Consider the following 11,175-nt stretch of genomic DNA (forward strand, 5'->3'; position numbering starts at 1 on the left):
ACCGGTTGGGTTTAGGAAAAGAAGAACCGGTTGGGTTTAGGAAAAGCAGATCTGCTTGGGTTTAGGAAAAGAAGAACCGGTTGGGTTTAGGAAAAGAAGAACCGGTTGGGTTTAGGTTAGGGTTGGTTTTAGGAAAAAAAGCACCAGTAAATTCACATGCCATCGCAAGGTAATGTAACTCAATGGTGGCCAAATGGCGGTCATATACACACTAAAAAGCCAGTATGCGTCTTGATAAGACGCCAATAATGGCATACAAACTGGCGTGTCATACATACGCCATTTCACGAGATCAGTCTGAAATTGGAGCAAATACAAGTGACTCTCTCCACAGTGACTAAAAGAAACAATTTCCCGGCCTGTTGACGGAGATTAGAAACCCATTTTCCAACATCTCGTTAATAGATTTTTTTTTCTGCTTTCAGTTTAATCACCCATTGACATTCATCAGCTTTCTTCACTGAACCTGGACAAAAACTCGCATTCGCTGCTTTCCAGGAGGAAACATGTTCTTCTTTTCTGTCCATAAACAGTGAAGTTGTATAACAAGCCTCTTTCGTTTATCACCAACTAAAAGAAATGTAAATCAGATGATGAGTTATAAATACTCAGCAGTAGAAGAAGGGATGGAGCCAAAAGAGGATTAAGCCTGTCCCCTTCCTGCCATAACCTCGCTGTGGTCACACAGAGTTACACATTTTCATTCAGTCACACAGTTTACGCAGCATTAGGCAGGATTAATGGCGCAGGCTCGCTGTTTTAGAGATGAATTTAACTGTGTCTGAACCTCTCTTGACCTATATATCCTTAACTGGAGCAATGAAACGATGTCATCCTGAAGGGAGACAGTCATTAGTGTCAGGATGCTCCTCTGCATGTTTTCTTGCACAGAGTAAAACTATAAAGAGAAAGATGGGCATTTTACAAACTCCAAAAGTTGCTGGAATGCTAAAAAAGGGCAGAAAAGAGATAAATATCCCAAAACTTTAAAATTGAATTCCCTTTGCTGAACATCCCCAAAATGAGAGTGGAACAAATGAGTGTGTAAGTAGGTTTTAAATACATTTGATGGAGAAAAACAATACTATTAAATTAGATACACTTCTGAAAATAACTAGATATGCAGAATAGGCCTTAGGACACCAAATGTGCATAATAAGATTTTGTTAAATATAATATAAATTAATCATAATAAGTATTCTGTATGGGCAAAATGAGTGAATAAATCCTAAATGTTATCTCATCCTTTTCTGTAACACATTACTGACACATTGAAGGAATACTTCAATGTTGAGAGTTAAATGAAAATAAAGTACAAGTTCTTGGATCCCAGCTTCTTAAATGTGAATATTTTCTAGTTTCTTCTCTCCTCTGTGACAGGTAACCGAATATCTTTGAGTTGTGGAAAAATAAGACATTTGAGGACGTCATCTTGGGCTTTTTGGGACATTATTAATATATTTTTCCATTTTCTGACATTTATAGAGCAAATGACTAATCAATTAATCCAGAAAAAGAGCATTATTTTTATTATTAAATGCATTTAAGCTTTTTGTCCCTTCCAGCTCCAGTAAGGTAGTCTGGCTATCACCAGACCAAGCTCAATCTTTTAAGATTGAACATAAGTCTGGGGAGTCGGCCCTGTATTTTCTTTGCGGGATCAACGGGCATCGTTCAAATGACTATGTACGCAATTGGAAAGTCATTCAACCAATCAGACCAATGATCCGGGTGGCGTACTTTGCAGAACAGGTTGCTGTGCTTCGGTGGCCGTGACGTTGAATGTAAACAAAAAGCTGCCTGCTGTCGCTTTTCTATCGCCATGGTGTTAAACCTGCCAATAGCCTGCAAGCCAAGGTGGATAAGCTGGTTTGTGATTGGTCCTTGCAGATTTGTAGCAGAAGCAGGATAGAAACATGTACAGGTTTCCAGCCTGAGCTGCAGGGAGGAATCAAATCACTGGCAGATCGGGCCGGGCTTACCCAATCTACCAGTGAGGCACAATTCCAGTAACGTTTTAAGTAATGGGTAAATGTCCTTCAGGGATTTCTGATACCTCTGCCAAGTCCACTCTGCTGGGCATTAGCTGGAGTAATACCTTTTTCATTGATTTGTCAGCGCCTCTGCCTGCAGTCTGAGTCTGGGTGAACAAGGTACAAGATAGCTTGACACAAAATCCTTTAGGTGTGCCGGCATCGTTGGTTACTGCCGACAACCAAGCAAAACAAACAGGTTATAGTGCACTCCCATCACCTAAGCAATGTATGCTTTATAATGAACAGGGAGCAAGTTATTCAGGCAGTGACAGGCTGCAAATCAACTTGTTTTCTGATTTGACACATCCTCTTTGACTGAGAGAAACAACAATGATTCTGTTTTAACGTTAAGGAACAACTAAACAGCATTCGATCCAAATTGCCAGAGGCACGTTGTTGACATATGATATTTACTTTCAGTTAGGAACCAAGGGTGGGGTTGACAAACAGAAGGAGAGACAAAGACTACATCTATTGATAACCAAGCTGCAGCTACACCTCCTCAACTGGAACTGTGATTCCTCCATGCACACACCAACTAGGCCCGCAAGCTCGAAGAAGCAACAACACCAGTGACTTCCTGACAGAAAGCTGCCATTCACATGAGCATATAGATCAAGTGGCTCCTTATGTATAATAAAAGAGGCATATAGAGCTTGATTTCCAACTATGGGAGCCAAAATAGGTCATGTTCTGTTTGACTATTATTCACTGAGCCTCAGGTCCTGACTGAGATTAACAAACTCTAGATTTATCATCTGTAACATCGAGCCTCGCAGGGGAAACAGACACACTGATAACCAACATGCCTAAATCACATAAACCTAAGCAGGTTAATCTAAAGCTTTTGATACATTTGCATACTATCGGATTCTGCTTCGTGCAGTCAGGATTTACCAGGATTAATCACTTCAACCGTTGACATGTCACCGTGTTTGAATGGTACAGTATGGGGGCGCTAAATTGAATTTGGACTTTAACTTCCAGGATTCAAAAAAGCTTTTCGGGAGCTTGACACTAAACAATTAAAGTAATTACAATAATTTTCGACAATCATCCGGTAAGGCTTGTTTTTCCAGGGGTGTATCTAGAGGTTTTGGGTCCCATGTACTGTACATCGCCAACCTCGTGCCCAGTTAGATTTGTTCATCTGTAAAACTACAAGGACACATTCAATAACAACTCTCTAAATAGATACTCTCTAAATAGACACTCAAATGTATCTGTATTAAGGACACAAAAAAATAGACCTGCAATTGAGTGACCAGTATTTATTAGAATTTATACTATTTATTGGAGTTCCCCAAGGCTCGATCCTTGGGCCTCTTTCAATCAACATTTACGTTGCCTTCCAAAAAGCCTAATTATGCAAACTAATTATATATCATCTTATGCAGATGACATCTAAATGTATTTTCTGACTTAGTTTCTTGGTCATTTCGGACTCAAAACTAAACTATAATAGCTTCATGAAATCAATAAAGTAAGTCTGACTACTATCTTCTTAAGGAATAGTTTTACATTTTAGGAAATGCGCTTTTCTTGCTGAGTTAGATGAATAGATTGATACCACTCATGTTTTTGAGAGTGGTATCAAACTTCTCGTCAAGAAAGCCAATACATACATTCCCATAGAAAAGATATAGAAGAGAAAGAGATAACTGAGATAGCAAAACTTACCCATGCTTTTATTTCCAAATTTAGACAACTGTATTGGTTGATCATTGTGTGTGTAAATGGGGGCAGGGTTGTGTGTGTGTGTGTGTGTGTGTGTGTGTGTGTGTGTGTGTGTGTGTGTTGTGTGTGTAAAGCTGAACAAACGGGATTCTTTCTTTGGATCTATTTGTTTTAGATTTGGGTGTATGCATATGTGAATCTAGATGTGTGAATAATGTGTGTGTATAGGTTTTTTTCCAGTTATCCCTGTCCTGGTGTTTTTAGATGAGATACCATTGAAGAACATCAATAGCCAAAGTCAACCCCCACAATAAAAATACCCTGAAGCAACTTCCTTTGTATATAAAATGCATATTTTCTCCCCTACACCCGTTTAATTAAGAGAAAATATACTGTATGTATGAGCCTATCGATGATGGCACACTTAACTAAAGGAGTAAAATAAACACGTCAATGCAGACATGTGAGTGACTGTGATGAATGAGTGATCCGAGCAGTGACTCCCCGCTGCAGGGTGCCCGGTGACCGCCCCGTGCTTCACTTTGATCGGTCAGTGGGCAGCAGCCGAGGCAGCCCTGCTCTCTGGGTACCATGTCCGCTCCCTCCTCATCTGCGTGCGGATACGCTCCTCCCCTGCTGGGCTCAATCAATCACACAACGCTCAACACTGCAACTGTGACCTCCACTGACAGTTAATGCTTTGTGCAAATCAAACCTGCAGATCTGCAAGGAGCCCATCGACTGAATGACTCAATCACTGGTAGCTGCTAAAAGGTGGCTGCTTTGAGCTGAGCCGATTACAAAGCATGATGTCGTAGATGCAAACGCGTTTTCAGAGAGTCAGCTCTTACCTGCCCACTGTTTGGTTGGCGAGCTGTCTCATTCGGTTGAACTGCTTCTTCATCTTGTGTTTTTCTGCGTTACCACCGGGCGGTAGAGACACTCCACATATCTCATTGATAGAATAAAGTCAGATCTCCGCGCTGATCTACGGCAGACGAGCGCGCTCAATCTTTAAACATCCACGTTTTAAACATCCAGTGAGGGGAAACATCGAGCTAAAAACTCCTCATTTTAGCTCGATGTGCGTCGCTGTCATCCGCTTCGCTCCGCTGCTCCAGAGATGCTGGACCGATTCCTCCTCTCTCCCCCCGACTGACAGCCCGCTGGCGACACGACGTTCCAAACCGGTGCACTATGGGAAATGGAGTTTAGTTAGATCTCCTCCACACAGAGCCACATTTCAGCTTCTGACGATTTTAATACCTTTTTTATACAGTGTAGCTTAAGTTCCTCCAACTATGTGGATTCATAGTATTCCATAATATTAGTAATGATGGCCTTTACACACATGTTTTATACAATTCACACATTGCTGCACAGACACATGCATTAAATACAGTATATGTTTAAAATTCTTCATTATCTTTCAAATAAGGTAAGATGAGCACATGACGTGATTTACAGATCAGATAGGCTACGTGTGCTCTTGCAGCAAAAAAAAAATACGTCTCTTAGGCTACAACATTTTTTGTCACATACAGCAAACACTACAGTACTATTTTAGTGTGTTCAGGGGACAGACAGCTAGCAGATAGTGAGGAGATGTTTTTTACAGTGTGTTCAGGGGACAGGCAGCTAGCAGATAGGGAGGAGATGTTTTTTACAGTGTGTTCAGGAGACAGACAGCTAGCAGATCGTGAGTAGATGTTTTTTACAGTGTGTTCAGGGGACAGGCAGCTAGCAGATAGGGAGTAGATGTTTGCTGTATGTGACAAAGTAGCCTAAGAGACACTTGACATCGCTTAGAGCACTAAACTGTTTTGAAATGGCGCGAAAATCCCACCTGGACTGTTTCCTGTTTTGCAGGTGAATCAGTCTCAACCAGGCCTATTTACAGCCTACAAAGGGAAATGCCAGTAGACCTGAATCTTAATGAGGACATTGTTAATTATCCATAAGGGCTTTGTTGCTCCTCCAAGGGAACTTTCACTGTCTAACGTTCAGTCTCAGCGACAGATTTTGTGCCATGTCTTTGAGGTGAAGTGTTAATCTACGACTTCACTGGATAGTGACGTTAGGTTTAACTCCAGTTAGTGCAGGCGAACAGCATCATCTTGTGGCTGACAGAGTAAAGGAGGAACATCTCAGCTATGTTTGATCTGCTGGAGCAGCAGTGATGACACAACATGCAGCATTCAAACTGAGAGGAATATACACCGAGTGGAAATGTCCTTTATTAGGATCATGTTGTGGTCTGATTTTGTGCCACTTTATTGTTTTTACTTTGTAAGTTATGATGTTTGGAGAACTAAGCAAGACAACTCTCCCTGTGTTGGATAATAAAGGCGATCTGAATCTAAAAAAAAAGACAAAAAATAGCAATAAGATATAATAGAGTAAAATGTAAATTAAATGAACACTCACATTGTAATTATTCAACAGTTGAAAATCTTTGGGAAATAGGTTTTCTGCTTCAGAGATGTTTATTTGTCATGCTGAAGATTTATGATCTAACTTTCCTCTCTCTCTCTCACACACACACACACACACACACACACACACACACACATACACACAGATAGAGACACACACGCACACACAAACACAAACACACACACACACACACATAGACAAACACAGACACACACAAAGAGACAGAAAGACACACACAGAGATACACACAGAGATAGATACACACGCACAAACACACACACACACACACACACACAGACAGACAGACAATGACACACACACACACAGATGGTTGACTGTAGGAGGAGGATCAGCACCCATCAAGAGTTATTTTGTGGGTAAATGAGGATGAATATAAAGCAGTAATAGATTTTAACAGGTTGAAGATAAGCACAGTTCATAAAACATTTGTGTAGGCAGATGGAGCCTATATTGAAAACCCTTTTCCTGCCTTTTAATAAGAGATATCAAGGAAATAGTGATTTAATTGAATGTTGACATTGTGTGTGTAGTTGCACTCTGCGTCCACAAGGGGCGCCAGTGAGTCGACGCCGTGTCTCGCAGATCACCAGAAGAAGAAGCGTTGCTACTTGAGTTTATGTGTTGAGTGACAGTTTGTCGAAGTTTACAGTGTTTTTTTATACTTAGTTTCTCTGCTTGGGAACAACTTACCACATTTCGCCGTAGACTCGCAGCGTTGCCTGAGATCTGACCGGCTGCTTCGCGCTGAAAAATGCGGGACCGAACCAAAGAATTAGGAAACGTGAGTTTCAGACTGAACGGCTAACGTTAGCATCGGCGCACTAGCCTAGTGACTTAGCCAAGTTCACTCCTTCAGCTAGTGGAGCAACAGCTTCTCACTTCAGTGGTCACCTTTGATAACTTTGGCTAAGAATAAGAAGAATGTACACCACTAAAAGGGATTAAAAGAAGCCTTTCCGACTTATCACTTCAGACTTCCGTTTCAGCCCAGCGTCCCTAACGGATCCGCCAGGCCGGGGTCGGGGCTCGGCTGCCGGGGCGGAGGGCTTTGCTTTCGGTGTTGACACTACAGGCAAAACCATAAGTCTTTCATTGTTGAGGTTTTGGGTTTTTTGTTTCCATAACATGTCTTATTTCAGACTAGTGGAAAGAAAACATCCAAACTGCTCACTAAGGTGTTTATTTGACTACTTTGTTTTTTGTGTCTGTAGATTTCTCCTAAATTCACCTAAAGTTGCATCAGATAAGGCCTCGTTTCTACATTTAAACATAAAAAAAATTGAAAACTTGTATTCTTAATGGTCTTAATGTAAGTAATCAAATGTGGAAGTGGCATGGGGATATTTGTTAGTTAAAACATGCACTCTGTTCAGCTGCAGTGTCCCTTCAGATGGACATCTGTGTTGATTTGTCCTTGATCTGCCTTTCAGAAGGCGGAGGCTCCAGATGAGGACGAGGAGCGCAGAGCGCTCATGATCAAACCTGGAACCTCCTCAGCCAAAGAGGAGAAGGAGAATGACGCCTTCTTTAAAAAGGTGAAGTTTGTCTCATTGATCCAGTGCTGTGGCCATAGGCGTCATTTACAGGAGGGAGAAGGACACTCAAAACTGGCCAGTGCAACCCCCCAAATATAATCTCCTTTACATTAAGACATTTGCACCATAACTTAATGCAGAAAAGGAAAGATTGGATGGATGGATGGATGGATGGATGGATGGATGGATGGATACTTTGAGGGGAAATTCAAGGTCCCATGAGCTTACAGACATCACACACACACACACACACACACACACACACACACACACACACACACACACACACACACACACGTACATCATAACAAGTGATAACGACAAACAATTCCACTTGATTTATAAGAAGAAAAAAGATACTAAAATAAAAATCCACGTGAATGTACTGAGGATAAGCGTGAGATGCTTGCTGAGAAATTGAACCCAAAGTTACGCCTTTGTCTGTTTTTTAGATTTTATTTAGTCAACATGTCAGTCTCTGCTAATCCAGCGTCCTCGTACTGCCATGAAGAAGGAGGTTACTCACCTCAAAGCTTGGTGCTTTTACTGGAGGCCTGAAACTGACGTCATTCTCATTCAACAGATGACTAATTTAGTTTACTTAATGTAAAAAAAGAAGAAAACAAATAGCCACAACGCTTGTTGCAAGTTCCCAGAGGTCTACAACGACCCAAAGATAATCAATTTAAATGACATGAAACAGAGAAAAGCAGCACGTTACTCCAATTTGAGAACTAACTAAAAGCATTAATGCTGGACGGACGAGTTGAACGTTTGACAAGCGTCTTCTCTGTTAATCAACTAAAAATGCAACTTTTGTGCCTACAAAGTTTAAAACAACAACAACAACAACAAGGTGTTTCCCTCTCTTAGGTGCAAGAGATCCATGAGGGGCTGCAGAGTCTCAAGAAGATGGTGTCCAACCTGGAGAACAAACAGAGGACGGTGCTGGGGGTGGCGCTGCCGGAGGAGAGTAAGGATGTTGGGTGGAGTTCTCATCTGGGTCATGAAGTGCAAAACATGCCTGACAAGTCCTAGAAAACTGGACAAAGTTGGAAAAAAAGACTGAAAAGAAGATTTCAGAGTTGTTTACATTTTTATGTGAATGATAATAAACATGCGTAGTTGGTTGTTTTAGCTTATTTTTCCATGTGTAACCTGAGTTTTCCTCCTGGTCAGGTATGAAGAAGGAGCTCCAGACCCTCCGAGATGAGATCAAAACGCTGGCCGGTCAGATCCAGAGGAAACTGAAGAGTGAGTACTGAAGATGTTTTTTTTTTGTTTTTTTTTTATGTGGGTTGTTTCAAAATCTAATTCTAATCATTTTTGTTATTTAAGAAGAGAAAAAATACAATGTCAGTCTCCCTTTAGACAAGTGGACACATCTGTTGTGTTGCACAGTTAGTGTTAATAAAGGAACTTCGTTTGTCTGCAGCTCATCATGTCAGACTCCTAATCGTGAACTTAAATTTGTGACTCGTATCGTTGCACCTCTACTTATCACTTCCCTTCCAACAGGTATTGAATCGAAGAAGGGAGAGGAGGATGGGAAGTATATCCCCGTGAACGTCCGGATGCAGCGGACCCAGGTTGGAGACACGTTCCCCAGATGTGAAGCGATGAAATCTCACGCGACTTTTTCTTTTGTAAATGTCAAACAAAACTGCAGCTGCACGGAGTCGTCTTTATTTCAAAGTGACCGAGCCGCTTCCTTCTCTCCAGCACGGCGTCCTGTCCAGGGAGTTTGTGGAGTTGATGGGTCACTGTAACACCATCCAGGCCGAGTACAGAGACCGCAACGTGGAGAGAATACAGAGGCAGCTCAAAATCAGTGAGTACACCACGAGGCCCGGCTGAGATTTCTGGGGTTAGGTTTGTGGTCCGATTGGATGAGTGGTTCCTCCTTCACATCAGTCGCCTCGTGACAGTTTCTCTTTCACTTTCTACCACACACAGCATATATAAGCACTCCTTAGTGATTTAATACATGGTTTACGCCACACTATAATGTAGTTTATACAACACCTTCTTCTTTGAAGACACATTTTATATGAATACTGCTGTTTACTTACTGATATGTTCATTATCCATTTATACAGCAGCCTTCTTTTTTGGCTGCCCATAGGAGGAGTTACAGTAATAGTAGTTGGTAAGTCCACTAAATAAACTTCTGCTTATTAAATAAGTAATTAAATGCTATCAGGTACCGCGGGTGGTTCAACACCTGTCCAACCTAATAATGTTGTAGTTTCTCTTCCTGTTTTACATCTACTCCAAACACTCTCCGTACATCTTTATTATCTGTATTTATATTTGTCCATTACAAGTACTTACTTTTTCAATATTATTTATGGTCACAGTTCAATATCATCTATATTATGGTTACTTATTCTTGCTATATTATTTAATTACATATTTTCACATAATGTACTATGACCAGTTAGTTGCTGTAAGGTAGTTGTGTATAAAACACATTTTCTCAGGCTTCACAGGGGACTGACTGGAATGTTCTTCTTTTGATTTGAGTTTTTGTATTTTTATTTTTATTATTTAACCTTAACAACGATCTAACGTACTTCTCACTTTCAGCTGGGAACAACGTGACGGAGGAAGAGCTGGACGCGATGCTCGAGAGCGGGCAGACGGATGTTTTCACCCAAAATGTGAGTCGAGCGAGGGGAAAGCAGGGCGTCAACAATGTGACGCTGGAAACCACAACACACACACACACACACACACACACACACACACACACACAGTCCGCTGCTGAAGCACGGCACGCCGAGTGTGTCGGATGTGTTTCCATCGAACACCAACGGTTGGCAGCTAATACGCATCGTCGCTGTGCTCCTCAGATCCTGATCGACGCCCAAGCTACGAGGCAGGCTCTGAATGAGATCGAGTCCCGGCACGACGAGATCCTGAAGCTGGAGAAGAGCATCAGAGACCTGCACGAAATGTTCCAGTACCTCGCCATGGAGGTGGAGGCTCAGGTAGAGCCCCGCTGACCAGGTCTCTCAGGCTCTTTTTGGGGGGCGTCTGTCTGATTGGGATATTTCTTCCTCCTGCAGGGGGAGATGGTGAACCGGATTGAAACCAACATCAAAGACTCTGTTAACTACGTGGAGAAAGCAAAGGAAAACACGGAGAAAGCGGTCACGTATCAGCAGAAAGCTCGCAAGGTACATTTAAAGAAATTAGACGCTCAAACAGCTTTCCTCTGCACCCGGCTCGTCTGTTAATTCATCTGTTGTGTGTGTCTCTCTCTCTCTCCCAATGCAGAAGAAGTTGTGGATAGCGATCTGCTGCGCCATCCTCCTCCTCATCCTAATCATTTCACTGGTCACCACCTTCGGCACCTAACGCCAGGCAGTGTAAGTTGTTGAATGTAGACCAGTTTAGCAGAAGCACATTACAAGCAAACCCCTTTTTGTGTAAATAATGTCAGCCCGTAGGATGTACGGGTAAAG

At 41.9% G+C, this 11,175-nt stretch overlaps 2 protein-coding genes across 4 annotated transcripts in view; one reads left to right on the forward strand and one right to left on the reverse strand.

Annotated features, from left to right (window-relative positions):
• Positions 1 to 4,901, reverse strand: part of arhgap44 (Rho GTPase activating protein 44) — a 71,473-nt gene extending 66,572 nt beyond the window's left edge. For 2 of the 3 annotated variants that reach the window (XM_034859588.1, XM_034859586.1), the window contains exon 1: positions 4,565 to 4,901. In XM_034859588.1, the coding sequence (XP_034715479.1) occupies positions 4,565 to 4,617 (53 nt within the window). In that variant the 5' untranslated portion in view covers positions 4,618 to 4,901. The remainder of the gene's footprint in view (positions 1 to 4,564) is intronic. The other variant, XM_034859591.1, reaches the window with a different exon arrangement.
• A 1,832-nt stretch (positions 4,902 to 6,733) lies between these two features.
• stx4 (syntaxin 4) lies at positions 6,734 to 11,120 on the forward strand. Its single transcript, XM_034859683.1, has 10 exons — positions 6,734 to 6,951; positions 7,601 to 7,705; positions 8,579 to 8,678; positions 8,885 to 8,959; positions 9,224 to 9,294; positions 9,428 to 9,536; positions 10,295 to 10,368; positions 10,561 to 10,698; positions 10,777 to 10,887; positions 10,988 to 11,120. Exons 1-10 carry the CDS (start codon positions 6,922 to 6,924, stop codon positions 11,066 to 11,068), a joined length of 894 nt encoding a protein of 297 aa, XP_034715574.1. The 5' UTR covers positions 6,734 to 6,921; the 3' UTR covers positions 11,069 to 11,120.
• Positions 11,121 to 11,175: the final 55 nt, after the last annotated feature.

Source organism: Etheostoma cragini, chromosome 21 (genome assembly GCF_013103735.1).
Source record: "Etheostoma cragini isolate CJK2018 chromosome 21, CSU_Ecrag_1.0, whole genome shotgun sequence".
NCBI classification, from domain to species: Eukaryota; Metazoa; Chordata; class Actinopteri; order Perciformes; family Percidae; genus Etheostoma; species Etheostoma cragini.

Coding starts and splice junctions, on each gene's coding strand:
- stx4 (XM_034859683.1), top strand. CDS start 6,922: ATGCGGGACCGAACCAAAGAATTAGGAAAC. Junction 9,295..9,427: donor TCCGGATGCAGCGGACCCAG/GTTGGAGACACG, acceptor CCTTCTCTCCAG/CACGGCGTCCTGTCCAGGGA. Junction 9,537..10,294: donor ACAGAGGCAGCTCAAAATCA/GTGAGTACACCA, acceptor TCTCACTTTCAG/CTGGGAACAACGTGACGGAG.